Consider the following 26066-nt stretch of genomic DNA (forward strand, 5'->3'; position numbering starts at 1 on the left):
TACAGAAGAAACATTACCAAATTTATGGTAATCTACCATATATCTTTACTTTGATGTGGTGTAAACACAGAAACGCTTTAAAGTGTTAACATCTACATTGTATCTTTGTAATACACATACTACAAAACCCTAAATAATGCAATAAACATTATTAACAACTGGCAAGTTCTTAATTTTATTCAACCAGCTATTTTTTTGGGACTGGAAATGAGACAGGATTCTCCAAAAAGATATGAAAACAATCTACAAGAGGTATTGTTGTGAACAAAGAAAAAATTTTCTCAGCTTTAATTTACATTTGAACAAAAAGTGGAATGTCCAAAATTAACCATACCCTTCTCAGTAATCATTAGAAAAGCTTTTTTTATATTACAGCAATCAAATGCTTACTATAATTGCTGAGCAGCTTTTTAAATGTCTCCACTGGTATTTTTGCCCATTCATTTTTAGCGATGAGCTTTTTCATGTTGTAGTGTCTCCTTGCCATCACCCTGATCAATAGCTCCCTCCACAGATTCTCAATTGGTTTTAAGTCAGGACTGTGGCTGGGCCGCTATATGTTTCTTTATTTAACCAGATAAAAGCCCATTGAGATCAAGATATCATTTACAAGGGTGACCTGGCCAAGAGGTCCGGAACACACGACTTATGAAAAAAGTTATAATAATAAATAGAAAGTTAAGATAATATAAAAAAAATACAGTTTAGTTGTTCAGCTATACCACATTACAATATGTTAAAAACACATACATTGAGAAATGGACTGTTGTTGTTTGTTAAAAAAATATAGAGTGAAAAGATTTGATTGGGATTTAGTTCAGACTGAAGAGTATTCCAGGATGAGGGGACATCATAACTAAAGGCTCGCCTCCCCATTTCAGTTCAAACCCGGGGAACAGTCAAATCATAAGATTCACTTGAACATAGGGCTTTTTGATGTATGAAGAAGGGAACATGGATATAAAGGCACCAGACTGCAAAACTTTAGGTACTATTTTTACACTGCAAAACTTTAGTTTTTTTTTTTTTTTGGCATTTTATTCCTCAAAATCAGATGGTGTATGTAATATTAATTTGTATGTGTTACTCACATTTTCTTATTGCAAATATGTGAAAAACTTATGAGAAAACTTCTGAGAAAAGAGAAAGCATGACTGATTTTAACATGATTAACTAATTTTTGCAGGGATAATCAAAATTTTATGTCTATGTGTGGATCTGAGAGCCTCTGACACATGGAATTAAATTTTGTAATATTCAAGTAATAGCGAAAGAGTCCTACTGTACAGTACTGTAAATATGTCATGAGCAGAAAACGAATTAATTCCATGTTAACATATATTGATTATTCTATAGTCTCAAATATTTGTTATAAGTTTTTTTCACCTGACATTTTTCATGTTTATTGTGCTAATAAGAGGAATAGTTTTCACACAATTTTTGATTGACAATAGCTTGACTGGCTGCAGTTCTCTTATCGGCCACATGTGTCGCTAATAACAAAGGTTTTCGAATTCCACATAGAGCCTTGTTAGTAATGTGAATAAATAATATTGTGTGAGCTAAGTCATAGAATATGAAATTTGCTTAATATTAAAACACACTGTATATAATTGCAGCTATTTAAAATTGCACGCAAGAAATTATTTCATTTTGTATTAGATATGACAATGTAAGCGAGATTGATCCAAGGACATATGACCATGCTGTTTTGAACATGGTTAACACAAATTTGCCTGATTATTGAATATTTGAGCCCTTAAGTGTTTTTTCGACCTTTTAAATCTTAATGTTTTCTTTTAACGTAGATAGAATGTTCCCTACAGGTTATGAGAATGTTCTTGGAACATTCACTTTAATCGTTTTTTTCTGTTCCCAAAAATAAAAATTTAAAAACAACAATACTACTACTACTACTACTACTACTACTACTACTAATAATAATAATAATAATAATAATAATTGCCTGTAGTGTTCTGAGAAGGTTCTTATAAGTTCTAAAAATAACCAAATTGATCCCAAACATGAACCAAAAAGGGATATTAGGGTGATGTTCAGTGTTAGCGGGGCAATATAATTGTGCAAAAGTACTTCCAGCTTCGATTTTTAAGTCTCTAGTTTATTACATCATTTATAAGTAGCCTACAATGTTGCTGTTCACTTAATGAAAACGAGTGTCGCTGCAAACAAGGCTTTCTAATTTCTGCATATACAGTTGATGTCAGAATTTTCACAGTATATCTGATAATATTTTTTCTTCTGGAGAATGTCTTATTTGTTTTATTTAGACTAGAATAAAAGCAGTTATTAACTTTTTAAACATTTTAAGGTTTTTATTAATTTATTAATAATTTGTAATTTTTTAATTATTAGCCCCTTTAAGCTATATTTTTTCGATAGTCTATAGAACAAACCATCGTTATAACTTGCCTAGTTACCCTAACCTGCCTAGTTAACCTAACGAACCTAGTTAAGCCTTTAAATGTCACTTTAAGCTGTATAGAAGGGTCTTGAAAAATATCTAGTAAAATCTTATTTACTATTATCAATGCAAAGATAAATCAGTTATTAGAAAGGAGTTATTAAAACTATTATGTTTAGAAATGTGTTGATAAAATCTTCTCTCCGTTAAACAGAAATTGGGAAAAATTAACAGGGGCTAATAAGTCAGGGGGGCTAATAATTCTGACTTCAACGGTAGATATTTAAAAACACATAAGGGTTTTGTGGCTGTTTGGATATTTAATGTACGTTTTGTTTAATATTAAATCAGCAACATAAAATAGCTTCAGTGCAATGCAGAATGCTTTTCCATTTTGTTTTTGATGCATAATTTGACTGATAGGTCCAAAATACACACCATGGCAATTTTACATGATACTGTATCAAAGAAATTTCATGAATATTGTATAAATGTGTGCAATTCCATTTTGAAAACGTCTGTCGCCACAACATTAAGCATTAGAAAATGACCAAACAAAGACACAATACCCACCAATACAACCTACCAACAAATCGCTTTTAATTTTATGCAACGATCACTCTGTATAGCACAAATGTGCCACTTATTAAGTTATTCGTTTGTTTTTAATCTGATTTTAAAACAAAGACGTGTTTCTGCTTTTGTTTTACGTCATTCCAGTTTAATGTATGCTAAGCAAACATGAGAAGTAAATACTTATAAAAATCATTCATTGATGATCAATTTAGACACCCTCCCCCTCTCGCGCTCTCCGGCAGGTGGTCCTGCCTATAGGGCCGTTTGCGTCACGTGTGAGAGACTCGCGCACCCGCGTCCACTCATTTGGCACCATTCGCACCGTGCGCGTTTCCAAGTGGGATTGTTGTTTGGAAGCGGTAAAAGCAGTCATCGCAAAAGAGAAAAAACAGCCGTGTACGTGTGCGCGTGCATACGGAATACCTTTCTTCGCGCTTTTGCTTCCCCCAACTCGTTTTTTTCGTCTGGCATGACGCGTAAGTGATGGTGCACATTTTGGTTTCGTGACCTGTCAGCTGGATCAGGTTGTGCTGGATGGATGGCACGAATTGTATAATTGCTATTTTTTCCTGTTTAAAATGCACTCCACGGGAATGACATTCCCGTGACAAGTTTTCGTTTTTTCGCAATTTTCTGAGCAATGGAGTGAAGCGAGGGCGCACGGGGAGCTGGTTAAAAGGAGCTTTTTATATCTTATTTCACTTCACATAGACTGATGGGGACTCTAACTGCTAACAGATGTCTGTACTGTAATGTGCACTCTTCATCTTCTGTTTAATGCCAGTTTGGATTTTACCTGTTGGATATCTGCATGTCTAGGATGGCTCGCTTTGGAGACGATCTGCCCACCCGCTATGGAGGTCCAGCGGGCGCCGGGAGAGGGGGAGCCCGGGCGGGAGGTCCCTCGGGCGGTCAAAGAATGTACAAACAGTCGATGGCTCAGAGAGCCAGGACAATGGCTTTATATAATCCTAAACAAACCAAACAGAACTGTTTCACTGTCAACCGCTCTTTGTTCATCTTCAGCGAGGACAATGTCATCAGGAAATATGCCAAAAGAATAACAGAATGGCCATATCCTTATTTTTTATGATTAATGGAGAAGACATGTTGCTTCATGACATCTCCACTTACACATTTTGTGTGGTCGATCTCGTTTATAAGCGTACAAATGCACGCTTTTAGGTTTGGCATTGTCAGATTATAACTGTTGCGTGCTGAAATGGTGCCTGACACTAAGATGTCTTTTGTCTTCACGTGTTCACACACTTTAAGGCATTTGGCAGCTGGTGATCGTGTCGGGGTGTTGGCTCATCAGCCTTTTATTTTCTAATCCAAGCGTAGTAAAGTCAAGCAGTCGCTCAGATGTTAGGCACCGCTCCATAGCGCTTTTCATACTGCACTTAGCCCTGGGATAACGGTTTATTTATTTATTTTGCTCTGGTTAAATGTCAGGTCTAACCTGGGATTTAGCAGCGTTTCGAAAAGGTTTGACACAGTCTAATGTATAAATACAGTGTGAAAAAAGCGTCATTGGAACGTTATGGTAAATTGATTTACAACAGACAACCAATCATAAATTGGCTCAGCTCTTCCTAATTGAATATTCATGAGCTTGTAATAGTCTGAAACTTTCCGGCGTTTTTTGGAAGCAGCTGCTTTAGTTGTTCACTAGTGACAATTATAAAAAGAGTTTTTTTTTTTTTTTTTTTTTAAATAAGTTTATCAGCATAATGGTTAGTTGTTAAGAAAAGGCAACACAGCACCTGAAGTATAAGCTCTATGTATTTAACAAAGGATAAGGCTTTGAAATAGGCTTGTTTTGAGCTCTGAGGGTGTCAATCGGTGGTATATGCGTTTGTTTGATCGTATACACAAACAATTGTTTAATAGTGTGATAAAACTGCATTAGATGGGGCTTTACAAAAAATTCTACAAATCAATAGCTCCTCCCACTCTCGCAAAAACCCTACAAATGTTGTAATCAAGTTGGCCATGTCTCTACGCTGTCTTAAATTACTTTAACATTTGTATACTTTGCAGTAAACATGATTATATTGTTTCTTTAGATCCAACCAACAATGTTGAATGAAGGATTTCAGACATTTATCGTGGTTTATAATTGGATTGTGCCATTTGCAATGCTCCATTGGATTGTAGCTCCCAATTTTCATAAACTCCTTCACTCCAAATCAAAGTTTGTATAATGTATAAACCAGTAGATGGTTTGTTTGGTTCATGGCATATAAGAAAAAAAAAATAAATAAAAAAAATATATATATATATATTTATGGGAAAAATATAGTACTCAATTCCTGGAGGGCCACAGCTCTGCATAGTTTAGCTCCAACCACCTCGAACTTACACCTGCTTAATAGTCTCTAGTAGTCTTGAACACTATAATTAGGTGGATCAGCTGTGTTTTATTAGGGTTAAAAACAAAACTGTGCAGAGCTGCAGCCCTCCAGGAATCGCTATGATATTTATAGGTTAATTTACATTGTAACTTTAATATGTTCTTTATGTAAAAGTTTAGAATCTTAATTCATTATTTGAAACATCTTTTCAGGAAAAGCACCTCTGTTATAAAGAACCGTAGCTCTCCATGGTGCTGAATTATCATCACTGATCTTCCAGTCACCAGATTTTACCATTTAAAGCATCATACGATCAAGAATTATTCCTTTATTTTACATTAATGTGTCCAGATTGTTCTACTAGGCATGTTAAAATCCATCTCTCTGTTTGTTCAAATTCAGGAAGGCACCTATAGTGTTAGGTTTGTGTAGCTTGTAGAGAAATCCCTCTAGGGGTGACAAGAATGTGATTGAAGCGGCCATTGGACCTTTCCTTTCCATTCCTTGCCTGCATGAATAGCAATTCCATAAGGACTATAGCTGTAGGGAGCAGGCATAGAAAATGAATTGGAAAAATAGATCATGTCCTTAGAATGGAATATAATGACTGACCATTCACAAAGATGTTAGCAGCCTTTCAGTATTTCCTTTTAAAAAGGATGAAAAAGATTTTAATAACAGCAAGACTGGTGGAGTTGCACGATCATTTCTTAGCTGGAATAAGGTTGCACATATGGCTCCGCTGAGAGAAAAACTATCATGCCAACCTAATGGTTAATCATGATCTCTGTACTGTAATGTTTTTAGTGTTGAAAGCATATCTCACTTTTATGTCCAGACCTCCGTATGTCGTTTCCAGCTTAGAGGCACGTGGTGCAAACGCATCCAGCATTACTGCTTGTGGGTCTGACTTGCAGTCGTCTTAGAATCACAAGGACGTGAAGTGATGTTATATGTCAATTGCTTGATTGAGCTTAGAGGTATGGGAGTTAGGGCTCTGCTAGGGTTGTTCTGTCTTCGTCTCGTAATGATTTAGTGATCGAGTGTTCAAATGACACAATCCATTTGTCCTTGTTGTGGTATGTAGGGGAAATTCAAAAGTAATTGCCACAAATGTACAGAGCTGAGTTCAACACATGGAAAATACTATCTAGGGAACTGGTTCTGTTTTAACATTTACTGGTAATAATGTTAATGATAATGTTTCTGGGCGACACGTTGGCTCAGTGGTTAGCACTGTCGCAACACAGCACGAATGTTGCTGGTTCGAGGCCCACCTGGGCCAGTTGGCATTTCTGTGTGGAGTTTGCATGTTCTCCCTGTGTTCGCGTGGATTTTCTCCGGGTGCTCTGGTTTCCACCACAGTCCAAACACATGTGCTATAGGTGAATTGAATAAACTAAATTGGCCGTAGTGTATGTGTGTGAATGAGTGTGTAAGGATGTTTCCCAGTATTGGGTTGCAGTTAGAAGGGCATCCGCTGTGTAAAACATATGTTGGATAGGTTGATGGTTCATTCCGCTGTGGCGACCCCTAATAAATAAAGGGACTAAGCGGAAGGAAAATGAATGAATGGATAATATTTATGTTATTTTATGTCATCTACAGCTTTAACAGTTCACCCAAAAATGAAAATTCTGTCATCATTTACTCACCCTTTACAAACCTTTATGAGTTTCTTTCTTCTGTCGAACACAATGAAGGATATTTTGAAGAAAGCTGAAAACCTGTACATACGAAACTCTTAAAGGTTTGAAACTCGTAAAGGGAGAGTAAATAATGACAGAATTTGAATTTTTGGGTGAGCTATTCGTTTAAATGCTCGAGCTCTAGTGTTAGGCTAATTCTGATTGGCTGTCACTGTTTTTATCCTTCATCATCTGGATTGTGCATGATATCGCTGCACTGTGGAATTCCTTTTTTATGAAATAGTTTTTTTATGCAATTGTTTGAAGCATTGTTAATACATTATAGATGTCATTCTAGTCGTAAATGGCTTTTTATTGCTACATTTAGAAGATTCAGTTTTACTGGTAAAATAGTTTCTATTGTGGAACACATTTTATTTATTTATTTAAACATTAGGAGCTTTTCCACTGCATGGTAAGACACTTCGATTTGATTGTGCTCATTTTTGGAAGATTTTCTGCTGCATGTGTACAGACTCTGGTACTGTTTTTAGCAGCACCTCAAGTGACGTTTCAAGCAAACCTTGCAGTTACCAAAATGTGAGGGTAGGGTTGTGATAATACTGGAATTCGGTACCATTCGGTTCTGAAATGTTAAAAACGTCCATTTCCAGCTAACATTTGAGTGCTGTCGGGCACGTTCCAAAACGGCGCCGATTTGCTATTATGTTCACGTGTTCAACAAAAATCACTGACTGGCCATGAAGGTCATGAGTGTACCAAACTCACTGCTGTTTTCTGAGTGTAACCACAGATACAGGGACACTGGAGCGTTTTAAAGCCACAATTCATCAACGCATCGCTTGTATGTCAGCTTATAGAAAAACCAGCTGATAAACGTGACTTTGAAACACTCCAGTGTCTCTGTATCTGTGTTTACACTCAGTAAACAGCGGTAAGTTCTGTAAACCGATGACTAGGGCCAGACAGAATCTGCGGACATTTTTTGCTATTTCTGCTCAGAATTTTGTTAAAAATCTGCAGATTTATGCGGAATGATTTTGAGAGTATCATAACTAAAAACTTAATAAATGAAATAAAAATAATACATTTTAAACTTTTGTTTAATGTTTACAATACAAATCAAATTAGTTCCACTTTATTTGGTAAACAAAGCAAGTTTCTTATGTAGCATATCTACTAAAAGATAGAAAATATTACTTTACAAACTGTATTGCAAATAAATCATATGAATAATTTCATATTATAAAATTAATTTAAAAACTAATTAAATTATAAATTTACACACATTTACGCAAGTACATAAACAGAAACAATGATGAGCTAAAAATCTGCGGATATCTTCGAAATTCTGCGCGTGCACTATCTGTGTGGGCCTACCGATGACCAAAGAGTATAGAATCACCAAGAGGCGACACTCTAGTGCGATTTGAGAAACAGCCACTAGACGGCGCGGCAGCCATTTTGGAATGAAAATTCCAATAGAACAACAGCATATTAAAAGTCTGTAAAATAAACTATTAAAAGTGCTGATTATTGTGATAGTAAGTGTTGTATTGTCGTCTTTCAGATTGTATCTCAGCATTAATGCGCTTTTTAAATAAATAAATAGAAAACAAAGCAGCTGCTTGCCATCGAGACATTAATAAGATCCACTGGACAGCTGATCGCTTTCACTCCAAAATGGTGGAATCGCAGTGCTGTGCAGGGCGCTGCTGTTGCAATGGAACGTTCTATTGAGTGTCACCTCTTGGTCATTCTAAGCTCTTTGCGATGACCTTCACGGCCAATCACAGACATTTCTATTGTGCATGTGAACCCAATGGCAAATCAGCGCTGTTTAAGAACGTGCTTAACAGCGCTCAAATGCTAGCTGGAAAAGGAAGTTTTTTAAAATTCAGTATGGATTAGTATGGAATTCCAGTATTGTGACAACTCTAAATACACACTGCTGATCACCGATTGGTCAGAGCGAATAATCACTACCAGTGTCACTATCAGCGTCATTGGATTTTCAACACCAAACCTGCTACTATTTAAATAGTCAAGAGCAGCCATTGCTCAAGAACACCATTCCATCAGTTGCATCCGTTGCCTCTGTATTGTAGGTTGGTTTGTGTTGTGCATTTATATCTGTTTACAGTTATGGCAGTAGAGGCAGTTTAACTATAGTGAAAATTCAACACAATCACGCAGCAATTCGTAACTTTTTGAGTTAATTTGTGCGATCTCATTCTTACAACCTAGTACGATTTGCTTATCCTTGTAATGATGGTTGGGTATTAGGGGTGGGGTTGGGTGTCACGCCTTCTTTTTAAAATCATACGTTTTTGTACGACTGAACTCGTACGAATTTATACCAATTAGCCACTAAACTGTCAAAACGTAAAATACTTACGTTTCCTTGTGAGATCAGGCTGGAAAATCCCACCCACTTTAAGCGGTACTAAACTGCAGTGGAAAGTACATTGAAGTCGTGCTGAACTTTACCGTATTGCACAGTGGAAAAGTGGCTAAAAGAAGATGTATATAACGTCAGTGGGGTGCATACAACTGATTTAATTGCATGAAAAATATTATCTTTGTTTATTCCACAGAAGAAAGAAAGACTTAAAGATTGTTCACCCAAAAATGAAAATTTACTTAAGTGGTTCCAAACCTTTATGAGTTTCTTTGTTCTGTTGAACACAAAAGATGATAATTGAATAAAGCTAAAAACCTGTAACCCTTGACTTCTGTAGTAGGAATAGCAAATATTATAGAAGTCAATGGTTACAGGTTTCCAGCTTTCTTCAAAATATATTCTTTTGTGTTCAACTGAAGAATGAAAGACAAACTGGTTTGGAATAAGTAAAAGAAGAGTAAATGATGACCGAATTTTCAGTATTGGGTCAACTATTCCTTTTAAGGGTTTATTTTTTGGTCTTTTTTTTATTTAGCAACACATGAGCCTTAGATAGCTCCTGCATTTCCTAATGTTCTGCATTTGTCATTGTCTTGATTGCATTGTTTGTTATTCCACATTTTTTTCCTTGACTAATCCACTCCATTTGAGTACCTGATCCTCACCACCATCATCGCCAATTGCATCGTCCTGGCCCTCGAACAGCATCTCCCAGCCTTGGACAAGACCCCCATGTCTGAACGTCTGGTGAGCATCAACAATCTCATATTTTCTTCTCGCTCTCTCTCTTGATTATTCAGGTTTCATCGCGTTACAAATGTCTATCACGTATCAGTATTACTCATCTTCACTGAATATGACTGCAACCGTATCTCAGGAGAGAGAAACCACAATGACAGTGCATTCAGCGCAGAGCGAGTGAGAGATAACTGTGTATTTGGCTTGCTTTTCTTTCCACCCACACACCCGACATCCCCGCTGGAGTATATTGATTGATCATTTTAGCGGTCTTGCACTGGTTGGCGTGGGTGACCGGTGAGCCTGCTGGAGCGGAGGCTGTTATCCCACTCTCAGAGCTCCCATCCAGGGCCACCGAGAACCACCCAAACACTCCACGCAGGAGACATGTCTCTGTCTCATTAAAACCCAGCCTGCTGGGAACCATTGACGAATCCGTGCATAACGCTGCTCCTCCATGATCCGACCTGAACCCATGCAGAGCAGGCTTTGATCCACTGCCTTGCTCTTATTCCCCCTGCCTGCAACCGCAGTTGTGTCTGTTGAGTCAAGACGATGCAACATTGCCGCTTCAAAGTTGCACAATTAAAGCCGGAGCCGGACATGTTGGCGGATTAAGGCGGTAATGGTCTCTTTGTGAAGTTGAATATGCAGGCGGTGATGTTGGATTGCACACTCTCTGGAGGAGCATCGAGAACACACAGAGGAAAAAAACAGCATGAGCACATTAGGTCAATGGGATACTCTTCAGCATGCAGAAAATAAATCAAATAAAATGGGTCATAGTGAGTCTAATAGGCCAGTGTTTCTCAACCACGTTCCTGGAGGACCACCGTCACTTCATGTTTTGGATATCTCCTTTGTCTGTCACACCCATTACAGGTTTTTCAGTCTCTGCTTATGATCTGAATCAGGTATGTTTAGTTAAGAAGACAGGAAAATGTGCAGAGCTGATGGGCTTTCAGGAACGTGGTTGAGAAACACTGTAATAGGCGATTATTAATTGAAGCATTAATTAATATTCTGCCACTTATTCACCTTCATGTCACCTTTAGACTCAGACCGACTCTTCGTCTTCCTAAAAAAAGTGGATTTTAGATCCACTTCAGATATTAGAATTAGTATTTGGATATTTAGTAGATATTTAGTTTGTAGCACTTTACTTGAAAGGCTGATCATTAGGCATGGAATGATAATTGGTTTCAAGGTTTACCATGGTTTGGGAAAGTCACAGTTTTAAAGGGGTGGTCCACTACGATATCATATCTTAAACTTTAATGGATGTGTAATGTAGCTGTATAAACATAAACAACATCTCTGAAAGACATTGAATGCAAAGGGAGACATTGGCTCTTACAGAGTTAGCTTAGCAAAGCCTACAGCGAACAAATTTTGGGGACAACAAAAAAAAAAAACAACATCCGGGCAGGTGAGATCACAAACGCTTCAGGTTACGCACATTCACCACACGCAACGAAGGGGTGTGGCCAGACGCACTGAAAAGCTATAACAGGGAAAGCTAAAATGTCATCCAAACTCTGCTAATTCCACAGAGCTTCTTCTGTTTCTGTATTTGGGTGTCCAAAAGACATGACACAAAGAGAGAAGTGCATACAATTAAAGTAATTATGTTCCAGAGAATTATAAAGATATATAGCCAGCATTTGACAAAGGACAGCTTTCAGAATTTCTCAGTTCAGTGCTGGATTAGCTAAAAAAACTCCTCCAACTGATGAAGCTGTGGATTGTGAGCTACAACCTGTAAGTATTTTTATTATATGTTAAAATTGATCCATTACATGCACAGTTTCTAGCGTTAACGGTATGTTGTAGCGAGGATGTAAACACATCGCAATATCGCATGCTTGAAGGCACGTGGCACTTTTCCCGGTGACGTAGAGCCGATCCGCGAATCACAGCACATTATGTTAGCTGACCGATCAGAGCCTCTTGAGGGCGGGTCTTTCGGAGGAAAGGCATAGGCCGGTATAAGATTCTGACAGTATGATAACCTTGGATAAAAATATCATGGTATCACGGTATTGTGATTACTGCTCTAAAATATATTCTTTTCAAATGTCTGGGTAAAAAACTAAAACTTTTTTCCCCTTTGAAAACAATATATTTTATTTTTTTAAAGATTTAAAATAATTTGGAGCAGTAAACATGTCAGAGTAAATAATTGAAATGAATTATTGACTTATGCTGTCTTCATTAGTTTCAAAAACACTTAATTCTTTACAATTTAAAATGGTATCTTTGGATTTTTTTCTGCTGAAGATACTGTTGTCCTAAAAAACAAAACAAAAAAAGTAAATAAAAAATCTTAAACATACCTTAGGAACGGTATTACAGAAAATGTTGGCGGTTTTAAAACCTAGACTTATCCAAACCACTGTATACCTTGAACACTGTAGGAGGAACTAGAAAATATGATTGTCGTTTTCATGTTAGCTGAGTAGCTATAATCATATACATACATATATATATATATATATATATATATATATATATATATATATATATATATATATATATATATATATATATATATATATAAAATGTGACACATTGCTTTGCATCTTATAAATACAATCAAGCCTTAAAAATACACTTTGGTAATGTCAAGTTGTCAGACAAAGCCAAAAACAGGCTGTGGTGTATATATGTCAAGCTGTCATATCAAACGATGTCATCTTTAAGATGTCATAACTAAGCAAATGACACTTAATCACAGTTGTTATAAGCATGCATAAAATCTCATTCACATTCATGACAAGTGTCTAGGCATGATTATAAAGGTTTAATAACAGTATTATGAACACCCCTTTAAGTAAAATGTTACCGTTTAGTTTTTTTTTGTGCATATCTATTAGGGGTGAAAATCTTTAGGGACTTCACGATCCAATTCTGATTCCAGGAGTCATGGATCGATTCCAAAAGAGTTCTTAACCTACATACGTACATTTGTCTGTCAGTGCTTATTATTTTTCTATTTCTAGCTCATTTTCATGTAGACCCACATCGTCATAATCTAATGTGAATTCTGAATCAATCCTGAAATGTTTAGAATCAGTTCAGAATCTTGCGCTCACAACTCTTTTTGGGCCCAGGCTGTGCATTAAAACTAATAATATTGTAAATAATATTCACAGACCAATAATTTTGCTTTATGAGACCTTGGTGTATCATCACGAGTCACAGGGATTGATTTGGACTTGTTTGTATGCATTTATTTTATTAAAAAAAAAAAAAAAGGTTACCATTGACTTGCATTATAAAAATCTCCAAACACCACAGATTCAACTAAAAATCTAAGGCAGAGTAAACTAACTGTACATTTTCGTATTTGGACAAACTATACCTTTAACACCCTGTGATTGATCCCAGGTTAAGGCAGCCCGTAAATGAAGAGTTTTGGTTTTCAGCCTTCATTGTTCCCAGTGTAGCAGAGCTTTAACTTCAACCTGTCAAACTGATCAACAGCTTGTTTGGTTAACACTGCAACGCAACCAGTTCCCAACCTGTTGCCGAGTTTAAACTTCCCCCTGAAAACCCATACACCGCAGACAAGGATGTTCATTATGAATACACTCTTTGGATCTATACATAATAGATTGAAATGTGCTGTCTGCAGCCATGCTCACTCATTTCTCCGCTCTCATAAATCATCCGTCTCGCACATCTGCTCCCACAAGCACATTTTTGCCAAGTGATTTCATAGAGACAACACGACAGGTGCTGTCTAGATAATTAGACTATCATTGAGGAAATATACAACAGTGCTTTAGGCTCCTTAATGGAGTTTTCAAGATAAAATTTGTTTTTTTATTATTATTATTATTATTATTTCTGATTGCTAATGAAATTGTATTACCGAAGGCATGGTTATTTTTACAGACAGCAGAAAGATTGAACAGTGTGGTGTTTTCCTTGCTGTACCAAACTATAATCATAAAAACGATATCATGCTGCTGTTATTGAAGCCTGCCATAAACATTTATATTGCGTGGATAAGGTTTGGATCTAAAAGAGGGCCATAAGAAGACTTGTTTGTGAGCAGGGATGATAATTGCACTCATAAAGTGGGAGGGATTTGTGGGAGCAGAGCTCTGGAGAGGTTAGTCCGGTGTAAGTGCCTGAAGAGCCGTAGGGCTCTGCTGACATTAATGGGAATGAGTTCAAAAGCAATGCGACATGCTGTACCCGGGACTGAATCTCTTTAAGTACATTCTTCTAACAGATTTCATTACTCGTGCTTGCTATATTTCGTCCAGTTTCACTTGGTTTGATAAATATTTTTCTCCTTCAGATGAAACGTTCACTGATTCAGTACTAATTAGGGCTGCACCATATTGGAAAAATCTGACGTTGTGATATTTAATTTTTCTGCGATATATTGTAATATGAATATAATTTCACCAGATGAATCGAGGAACTCTATTTGGAAATATTTTGTTTATTTAAATCAGGGATGTCCAAACTTGGTCCTGGACGGGCTGGCGTCCTGCATATTTAAGTTCCAACCCCAATTAAACACACCTGAACCAGCTAATCAAGCTCTTTCTAGGTACACCAGAAACTTCCAGGGACGTGTGTTGAAAAAAGTTGGAGTTAACTATGCAGGACACCGGCCCTCCAGGACCAGATTTGGACATCCCTGATTTAGAAAGATTGGCATGATCAAGTCTGTTTCTATCCAGTGCGATTGCATAAATCATAATAAATTACAAGCATAAATAAATACAGCAAAGCATAGATAAAACTGAAACAAACAGTGCTTTATGGTTTTCTGGGGAGTCTTGCAGTATTCAGGTAACATAAAATAACATCATCATCATCATCATCATCATCATCATTGTAAAAATGATTTTAAAATAATATCTTTATCTTTTAATCTTTAATAAATATTTAAATCCTGCGATGTGACTATTGCTGGTACTTCCATTGCGATATCTAAGCTCAAATGATATTGTTCAGCCCTAGTACTTATAGGTTTGTCACAATACTGGAATTCGATACCAATTAGTACTGAAATTTTAAAAACGTCCATTTCCTTCGAACATTTGAGCGCTACTGAGCATGTTCTTAAACAGCGCTGATTTGCCATTGTGTTCACGTGCTCAACAGAAATGACTCTAATTGGCCATGAAGGTCATCGGTTCACTGAACTCACCGCCGTTAACGGAGTGTAACCACAGATACAGATACACTGGAGCGTTTCATAGTCACGGATTCCATTTCGTGACTCTTAATGTCGCTAGTTAACACACTCAATGAATTTTTTTTTTTAACACATCCCATAATTTCAAAAATATCACCCTCTACCAAATAGTTGATATGTCGGTTTATGGTAAAAGTACCGGAATTAATACATATACTATGAAAAATGAAAAATCTGAAAATATGAAGTGTGAGACCAATTTATTTAAAAAAAAAAAAGTAAAATAAAACATTTTTGAATACTAAATCTTTTTACACCTTTTTTTATTTTTTATTTTTTAAGTATGTCATAAAATATTTCATATTCTCATTTAACATGTTTTCTTAATTTTGGTTTCGTTGTAAAAAACAAAACAAAAAAAACAAGTTTAGTAGTGCAACAGAATTGTGATAGTTTTTTTGTTGTTGTTGTAAACCAACAATGCTGTGTAGTGTAAACCATTATTTAAAATAGTCATTCTTTAAATGACCTTTACAGTCATTATTTAAAACAGTCAGAATATGATCAACCATTTGGTAGAGCAGACAGTTAAAGGGTTTATGTTACCATTGTCATTATTCCAGAAATTACCTTTGTTTGTTTGTTTGTTTTTTTTGTTCATAATTTGTCCATAATTTTTTGTTCATAAAACCTAAAGTTCATAAAAGTATTTGGTATATGATGCCAAAATACTAATACTAAGTTTAGTGGTGGTAACTGAATATTAAAGCACTTTAAAATCTAATATTTGATTATTTTTATTTAAATATTATTGTATTAAAATAGCTATTAAAATATTTTTACAGTAAATTTAACTAACAAAATTATTATAAATTATAATTTAAAATATATATTTTAAAGTGGGGCGACACGGTGGCTCAGTGGTTAGCACTGTCGCCTCACAGCCAGAAGGTCGCTGGTTCGAGTCCAAGCTGTGTCATTTGGCATTTCTGTGTGGAGTTTGCATGTTCTCCCCATGTTGATGTGGGTTTCCTCTGGGTGTTCCGGTGTTCCCCACAGTCCAAAGACATGTGCTACAGGTGTATGGAATAAACTAAATTGCCCGAAGTGTATGTGTGAATGAGTGTGTATGGATGTTTCCCAGTACTGGGCTGCAGCTGGAATGGCATCCGCTGTATAAAATATATGCTGGATGAGTTGGCGGTTCATTCCGCTGTGGCCCTAATGAATAAAGGGGATAAGCTGAAGGAAAATGAATGAATGAATATTTAAGTAATGCACTTGCATTGGATGTTCCTTGCATTAGATCAAATCACAACAGAGGACAATTTTACATAATACCACATCTTCGCCCTCTTTATTACAGAAGGAACCCATGCATCTTGACCTATTCTATGTCCATCATGCAAAAAAGCTTCAACCTATATTCTGCTTTCTATCTTTCTTGCATGCATCAATAGATGCACTCTTCTTTCAAGCACACAAAAAGCACACAAGTTATCCTTCTTTCTGCTCTTTCTTCCTGCAGGACGACACAGAGCCCTACTTTATCGGAATATTCTGTTTTGAGGCCGGCATTAAGATCATCGCCTTGGGCTTCGTGTTTCACAAAGACTCTTACCTTCGCAACGGCTGGAACATAATGGACTTTGTGGTCGTTGTGACTGGGTGAGTCAAAAACCTGCAGTATGAGAGGCTGATGAATGTGTGTGTGTTTTATGTCTTCAGGAAAGTAAGGGATCGGTTTTGTTTCTTTGTCAAAGTGGCTTTTTCAAAGTGTTCTAGTCTGTTCCCTCTCTTTATTTATGTAAACATTGGCCCCTGGTTTATCCTGTACTATTTCGAAAGTTGAGTTTTTTTCTGGATGTTGGACTATGTGGATATTGCTGTAGTTTTGCACTGACAAGAAAATCATATTGGATCAACTCGTTACACCAAAAATATAAATATAATTTTAGCTTAATTTATTACCGAAGGCTTAATTTGTTTAGGTAAATGAATTAATGTACAGTGTAGCTAGGAATAGGAGTGTACTCTGTAAAAAAACATCTATAAATTAAGAGTTTTTGATATTTTGTAGTTCATGTTTTTTTTAGATTCATTTATTTATGCTTTTTTTAATTTAAATTTTATGTTTATTTGAAGTTTATTTATAAACTAATTTCGAGAGGAACACGTGCTTATGATTGTCCACAGCTGGTCCTGCATTACCTAACACATAGTTCACCAATCAGACCATTCCTTACTTACTATAAATTAAGGGCGTAGAATTGGCATGGACGAAGGGGATGTGTCCCCACCAATATCCATCAATTACTGAAATGTCCGTACCAATAATTTAATCGACTTCAGAATAAAATAATGCTCCGTCAACCCTTAGTAATCTACACGTGCACAAAGTCAAGTTTGCTACAAGTTCACCGTAATACTATTAACCAAGGCTGTGCAATTAATCGAATTTTGGTTTCGATTTTGGCCTCTATGATTATGAGAAGCAATAATCCGAATAAAAACTGTTAAATAAATATAAAAATAATTCAATTAAATAATTATTGAATTTATTGGAAATAGCTGTAAATAAATTGGAAAAAACGATGAATTGTGAAATGCAGAACCTGTTAATTAACAGACATTTTTTTACAGTGTTTTTCTAGCTGAACCCAAGTAATTAATGTAATAAACATATAATTTTAACTTCAGCTGAGATGCCAGCAGCGTTTGAAGTGTTATTTTACCTAGGCTGTTAAATCAGTAATGAAGGCACTCCAGGCTGCACAACAAGAAAATTTGGCTTTAGTTCCGGTATTTGACAAAGGTCAGAATAAATGAGGAAAGACGTGTGAAAAATATGCTGCAATCACAGGCATTACTATCCGGACAGGATTTGATTTATCCAAGGATGCCTGAGTTTGCTGAAAAACAGGTTATTTGGTTTATAATTGTTTTGCTGAGGTTGTGTGACAGAATTATAATGCTGGTCTGGGATGATAATCACATTTATCTGACCTTCTCATGAATAAAATTCCTTTATGAATACGTTTTTTACTGTTGATTAGCACCTGAAATTTAATGTTGTTATTGAAGGGCTAAGATATTTCACACCAGCAGTGATTTTAGTACAAGCTCACCTTCAACTAGTGAAATTGAGAATTTTCTTTGCCTTTTTTCGAATTGTTTTAGGCAGATTTGTTAACATTGTCTGCAAACAAGTGTTTTTATCCACTAAAATACACTCCCTTTAAAAGTTTGTGATCAGCATTTTTTAAATTTGTAAACTATTGATGATATTTATTCCAAAATTAAAATACCAATGTTATGTCATTTAGAGCATTTTTTTCATTTAAAAAAGTATACATTTTTAGACCACACAATACCAATATTTTATCTTCAGAAAAGTTTCTTAATCAATATATAATAACCCTAATTTTCAACTGGAAATAAAAACATTATTTATTTATTTATTTATTTTTATTTTTTAAATTACTTTCAGACCTTTCTAGAATGAAACAAATATCAAAATTAACATTTTATTAAAACATATTTTTCAATCTCCCAATATATATTTATAAATTTTTGATAAATATAACAAAAATCTGTGGTCCCTTCAGGTTGGTGTTTTATAATATCTCCCTTTCACTGTTAAATTCCGCAGTTGTTTTATATTTTATTTTGTATTTGAAATGGACTGGACACTTTTTTTTAGTGAATCTCATTTTCTTGTTGATTAGTTTGTGATCAGCAATTTTTTTTAAATCTGTAAACTATTTATGATATTTATTCCAAAATGATTATAAAGAAGTATACATTTTTAGACCACACAATACCAATAATTTATCTTCAGAAAAGTTTCTAATTAATATATAATAACCCTAATTTTTAACTGAAAATGAAAACATTTATTATTCGGACCAATTGGTATTTTCTGAGTTTTATTTTATTTTTATTTTATTTTATTTTATTAATTATTTTTTTTTTTTTCAAAAAATTACTTTCAGACCTTTCTAAAATAAAACAAATATTAAAAATTTACATTTTATTAAAACATATTTTTCAATCACCCAATAAATATTTATACATTTCTAATAAATATAAAAAAAAAGCTTCAGGTTAATTATATTACAAAACCCAGCAAACAATACAGAATATTAGCTTATGTAATATTTCAGAGCCCCAACATTTGTTAACAGAAATGATGTTTAAAATGAATTAAAAAATAAAATAAAATAATAGAAAGATGACGTGGTGCCGCAGTAGGTAGTGCTGTCGCCTCACAGCAAGAAGGTCGTTGGTTCGAGCCTCGGCTGGGTCAGTTGGGATATCTGTGTGGAGTTTGCATGTTCTCCCAGGATTCGCGTGGGTTTCATCCGGGTGCTCCGGTTTCCCCCACAAGTCCAAAAACATGTGGTATAGGTGAATTGGGTAAGCTAAAATTGCCCGTAGTTTATGTGTGTAAATGAGAGTGTATGGGTGTTCCCAGTGATGGGTTGCAGCTGGAAGGGCATCCGCTGCGTAAAACATGTGCTGAATAAGTGGCGGTTCATTCGACCCCAGATTAATAAAGGAACTAAGCCGAAAAGAAAATGAATGAATGAATGAATGAAAATACTAGAAAAATACATTTAAATTGACCAATGTGTGTGTGTGTATATAATAAAATATTTCCGTTTCACTGTTATATTCCACAATTGTTTTCACATTTTATGGACTGTAGCCTCTTTCAGTGAATCTTATGTTTTTGCAATAGAAAGCAACACTAAAATGTTTTTACCTGTTTCTTATTTTAATTGCGCAAATACAGTAGTGCTGACTGAGGCGAATAAGGTGTAAGCTATAATAAGCCTAAATTATATGCTATATTTGTGCCTCTTCAGCACATTTAATATCTGGCTAAACTGGGATTTAATTGATTGGTGAATAAATGACATGGTTTTTGTACCCTTAAAGGGATAGTTCACCCATAAATTTAAATTTACTCAATATTTACTCCAGCTCATGTTGTTCCTATTGTTTGAGTTTTTATATATATACTAAATAAGTACTTAGGGAGTCAAGGGCCTCTGGTTTCTAAAACTCTTTAAAATATCATTTTGTGTTCAACAAACACTCAAAAACTTATGTTTGCTGTTTGTTCAAATGACTTATTTGACAACAACACAATTCTTGGTTTTTTTTGGGGACAACTTAATGTTTTTTTGATTAATCCACTTTATTTGTAAAAGCTAATAACCTAACTTAATTCCTTCATATTGTCCCAACACAAATTGATTGTTTAAAACCCAGCAGTTTTTACAGTTAAATAAAGAAACTCAGTTTTGGAGCAATTGTAAGTTGAGTAATTATTGCTATAATTGTTTATTTTGAGTGGACTGTCCCTTTAAGAGAGATATGAGCCTGATTTGTAACTGTAGTCCAGTAGATTTGTTGTTCTGCTGGCGTCTGAATCCCAACACCTGCTCTTTATATTGTGCTCCATTTCACTCCACACTTTTGTCAAGCGTCCAATTACACTTTCAGCGACTGTAGATTTATGGAGCAGATAATGGCCGTTTTGGGAATGGACACGACAGATAAATCAAAGATGGGCAGGGATTAAAAGCACAGCGAGTTAGAGCCGTTTGACAGACTTTGATCATTTTAAAAAGGGAGAGGAATAGAAGAGGGAGAGTATAGATGGGGTTTTAGTGAAACTTATTAATATTATTTAGCTGTTCTTCTAGTAGTCAATAATAAAATAAATAAATGACTAATAAAACTAAGAGTAACAATATTGTAATGTTACAATATGTCATTGTGAAATATAAACATTTAAAAGATGACTGAATTGTGATATATGTAGTGTAATAAAATAGTGCCATTTAAAAATGCTAAAATTAAGAAACATAAATATTGTAATAGGGTCGACATGGTGGCTTAGTGGTTAGCACTGTCACCTCACAGCATGAAGGTCGCTGGTTCGTGTCCCAGCTGGGTCAGTTGGCATTTCTGTGTGGAGTTTGCATGTTCTCCCTGTGTTGGCGTGAGTTTCCTCAGGGTGCTCCGGTTTCCCCCATAGTCCAAAGACCCACTGCGCCTCCCTAATACTGTAATATTCAGTTGTAAAATATAGAGCCATAAATATATCTTACATAAAAACTGTAATATTAATATTTATGTAGAGTTAAAGGTATACATATTAGCCATCCTGTTTCCCATCAAGTTTTTTTTTCCCAAATATTTTCCAATTTTCATTTGCTGTTGTCATTTCCACACCATACCTAATTTTTTACTAGTTATTTTTTGAAAGATACTTCAGCTTAAAGTGCTAGTTAAAGGCTCAACTAGGTTAATTAGGCAAGTTATGTTAATTAAGCAAGTCATTGTGGTTCGTACTGTAGCCAATTTAAAAACTATTCCTAAAAGGGTTAATAATATTGATTAAAATTGATTTAACAATCCAAAAACTGCTTTTATTGCAGAAAAAAAGACTTTACCTACACTCTTCAGAAATAAAGGTACGCGAGCTGTCATTGGGGTGGTACCTTTTGAAAAGGTACAAATTTTTACATAAACGGTCCATATTAATACCTCAAGGGTACATATCAGTATCTAAAAAGTACAAACGTGTTATTCTTAAAATTTTAGGCTACTAATTTATACTTTTGAGGTACCAATATGGACGCTTCAAGTACAAATGTATACCTTTTCAAAAGGTACCACCCCAGTGACAGCTCGTGTACCTTTATTTCTGAGTGTGTAGGATAAAAAAAAGGGAAATACTTTGTGCTTGCAGACATTTAAAGTTCAAATTTAACAGGGAGGCTAATAATTTTGCTTTTAACTGCACATCAGGTATGGTGGTTATTTTCCCAAATGCACATTATATTAACTCATAACAAACAAAAAAATACATAAAACAATAAGCTATATGCAAAGTTAATGGTTATTAATGATGAACTTCCGGTGATAGCTTAATGTTTACTATTGAAAATTGACTATTTTCAATTTCATAAGGTTCCTTTTACAGAATCAATGTTGTAATGTCATTTAAATATAGTGTAATTCAAATATATCAGTTAAACAGACTTAAGCATCTTATTGATAGTTAAAACGTACAGAGATGAAAGACCGTTTAAACACAGTCGCCGTCATTAGCAGCAGGCTAGTGCAAAAACTGAATTTCCATATTTTAAAGACATGGAATGGAAAAACTGAATTTAATGCAGTGCTTCTTGTTTGGTCAGATACCACCTTATATCGTATCTCATCCAGGCAGTGAAGATCACTTTTTTACATTTATTTATTTTTAAGAAATCAGATCTTAAATGCAGCGATTTTGTATGGGATGACAATACACCTGAAGCCCTGGGCCTCCCTGACTGAAATTAAAAGTCCGTGTGCATGTACCCCATTAAGTTCATGTGGTGCGGCATTTATTGTGAATCAAGCCTTTACGTTATTCTGAAACATGCAGGAGATTTATTTATTTCATCAAATTATAGCATTTGCTATTTAATAAACTGTTTTAATTCTGTTAAATCGTGCAACCCTACCACTACCACAGCTGTTATAAACAGTTGGCAGAGGCTTTTGCCCTGTCTCACCTTCATTGATTTATGCAGACTAGTAAAATAAGATCATCTTTTTTCACAGTATGTTCATTATGGAGGGCATTACCATGCTGTTATTACCATTGCCCACTGTTACCTCGACAACAGCAGCCTGGCCTATTCTGTCCTCAGGCAACCCAGTCAGGCCTTGAGATATTGGCAAGAATGTGTGCTTTTATATTTTTCACTGTGATCGTCTGCTGTCCACCGCTCCACTGATCCCATTCCTGCAATTATTTACATGATGCATCATAATAGCTTAAAGTAGCTGTAAATCTTTGTTCACTAGTGTCAAAACTACCTGTGTTGAAACCAAAACAAGACCAATAATTTTAAGGGCAGACTCTTGTTTGTTCCCCCAAATTTGTTTTTTTGGTTGCGAGTCAGTAAAACAACAGTGTGTAAAATGAAAGTCAATTAATGTTAAAACCTAAATAATGTTCAAATTTAAATCTGCTTTCCTTCGAGAGCTCTCACTGAGCCAGAAAAAAATGAAGCATGTCATAAATCACAATTTATCAGTGTTTTCAAACAAATAATTTTTATTGTTAGACATTCAAATACAGTTAAAGTCAGCATTATTAGCCATCCTGAATTAATAGCCCCTCTGTTTATTAGTTTCCCCAATTTCAGTTTAACACAGATTTTTCTCGACACATTTCTAAACACAATAGTTATAATAAATCATTTCTTTTATCTTTGCCATAATGACTGTACATAATGTTTCTTAGAGAGGCCAGCAGAGGGTGCTCAACCTGTGGTCTAGGTGAGTCCTAATGCCCCAGTAAAAGAGAAGGGGACATTATACTGTCAGTGGGTGCCGTTTTTCGGATGAGACGTTAAACCGAGGTCCTGACTCTCTGTGGTCATTAAAAATCCCATGGCACTTCTCATAAAGAGTAGGGGTGTAACCCCGGTGTCCTGGCCAAAGTCCCTCAATCGGCCCATACCTATGGCCTCCTAATCACTTTCTCTTCCCTCCACCAATAGCTGGTGTGTGGTGAGCACACTGGCGCCGTTGTCCTGTGGCTGCCGTCGCATCATCCAAGGGGATGCTGCACACTGGTGGTGGTGTGGAGAGACCCCCCTCATGATTGAGAAGCGCTCTGTGTGTATGGCCATACACGATAAATGTGCTATATAAATACACATTACATTACATTACTAGATATTTTTCAAGATACTAGTATTCAGCTTAAAGTGGAATTTAAAGGCTAATATTGACCTTAAATTTATATAATAAAAAGCGGCTTTTATTCTAGCCAAAATAAAACAAATTTCTCCAGAAGAAAAAATATTCTAGAAAATACTGTGAAAAATTCCTTGATCTGTTAAACATCATTTGGAAAATATTTGAAAAATAAAAATAAATTCAGAGGATGGCTCATATATTTGACTTCAACTGTAAATACTAAAAATATATATTTATAATTTGTAAAGAGGCCTTTGGAGTAAAAAATAATGAATTTTATACATAATCTGTATTTGTCCACATCAGATACACACTTATTAGGTTACTAGAATGTTTATTCTCGTTAACAGCCCAGTTAAACAACCCATTACTAATATGTATTTTGGTTGATGTAAATCTAGCTGCTTTCATCTAAATCTAGCAGCCCATCCCCCATCATAGATCAAATAACACAGTATGATCATTATTAAGCTCTTTACATGATGAAATAAATGTCCTTGCACATATTTGAGAATTAACATATTATCTATTTCACAATATAATAGGGCGATATACTATATAATTCATAATATAATTAGGACGGTTCTTAATATTTGCAGAAAAAGGAAAAAAAGTGGCTGTGGTCTGTCACGAGATAAAATTGACGCATCAATTTAAGGTCACAAGACCTTGTAGTGCGAGATAACGACGAAATAAAATATAATAATATACATATAAATATTTTTAGAATAATAGTTTAGAAATGTAAAGAAAAGTTGAAATGACTTGTCCAGTGATTGTGTGTTTTGTTTTTTGAATTAAGCATCAACCCTGGTTAAGCTCAACAAAAACTCCAACAACATTAGTTCACAGGCTTTTGGATTAGTTCTGTGATCAACAAAAGTTTACACATTTAATTATTCTCTCTAATATTCTTGAATAAAAAAGTGGATGTTTAAAACTCTTACTAAAACTTAAGGATTTCTGGTCATTTTGTTTCTGCAAGTCATTGTGAGTATTGACCTTATATCCTCCATGCACGAGCGGGCGCAGCCATTTAATTTTTTTTGTCTCGACTTCCGGTCTCATTCACTTCCATTGATTTTTAGACATTAAAAACGGCTCGTTATGCTGCTTGATGTTGCAAACGGATCTTTTCATGTTGTATTATTCTACTTTTTATGTATAGTCATAAACACGCTCATTTGTAAAGCAAGCGGTTTGACCATTTTCTGCTGTTTGTTATTACTAGTCATTTCTCCCGTAGACAACTGAATCGGAAGTTCTAAAACAATCGCAAAATTGCACGCACTTCCGCATTGACGAATAAAGTCAGTAGTTTGAGCTTAAAGCAACATCCCATGGTACACTCATGTCCTGCTCCTACTGATCCAATTTTGCTTTTTTTATTTGCCTTTTTCCTTTAATCTTTCTTCAGTCAGTCTGTCTTCTTCGCCTCTTCTTTTTTCCAAGTTCACTAATTCTGGTTTGATGTTCTGCATGTGCTTGTTAACGCTAAAAAATCTCAGCGGAGTGTCTATGCTGTCTTTTAAGATTTATATTAAATGACGGTTTAGCTCCTAGTGGAATCACAGTGATCATTTAAAGATGAATTTTTTAATGGCTGACATACGGAGCCACGAGACCCTGAGAGTGATGGAGAGAGTGTCACTGTAAGAGGTCTTTAAAATGGGACATTTTCTGAGATTATTTGACAAGTGAGCTTGTTTGGATAAAGAGGGAGAAATAGACGTGAAGTTAAAGATCCACTGTAGCAAGCAAGTCTTAAATAAATGAGAAGCAATGAAAAGGAAAAAATGAAAAGAAAGAGACACTGCTTTTGTTTTGTTTTTAGTTTAGTTTTGTTTTCACATCCAATTATGTTTAATTTATATAATTAATTTTTAATAATGTTTTATGTTTATTTTTTCTTTTCTTTTGTTTTAACTTATTTTCACATGTAATTGTATTCAATGATTTTTTAAAATTGTTTTTCATA

At 35.2% G+C, this 26066-nt stretch overlaps 1 protein-coding gene across 1 annotated transcript in view; it reads left to right on the forward strand.

The window, feature by feature from the left end:
• The first annotated feature begins 3809 nt into the window (after positions 1-3809).
• Positions 3810-26066, forward strand: part of cacna1bb (calcium channel, voltage-dependent, N type, alpha 1B subunit, b) — a 262630-nt gene continuing 240373 nt past the window's right edge. The window contains exons 1-3 of the mRNA XM_056447143.1: positions 3810-4072; positions 10050-10155; positions 16839-16978. Coding sequence (XP_056303118.1) covers positions 3810-4072; positions 10050-10155; positions 16839-16978 — 509 coding nt within the window. The remainder of the gene's footprint in view (positions 4073-10049; positions 10156-16838; positions 16979-26066) is intronic.

The sequence above is a fragment of the Danio aesculapii genome, chromosome 21 (assembly GCF_903798145.1).
Source record: "Danio aesculapii chromosome 21, fDanAes4.1, whole genome shotgun sequence".
In the NCBI taxonomy this organism is placed as follows: Eukaryota; Metazoa; Chordata; class Actinopteri; order Cypriniformes; family Danionidae; genus Danio; species Danio aesculapii.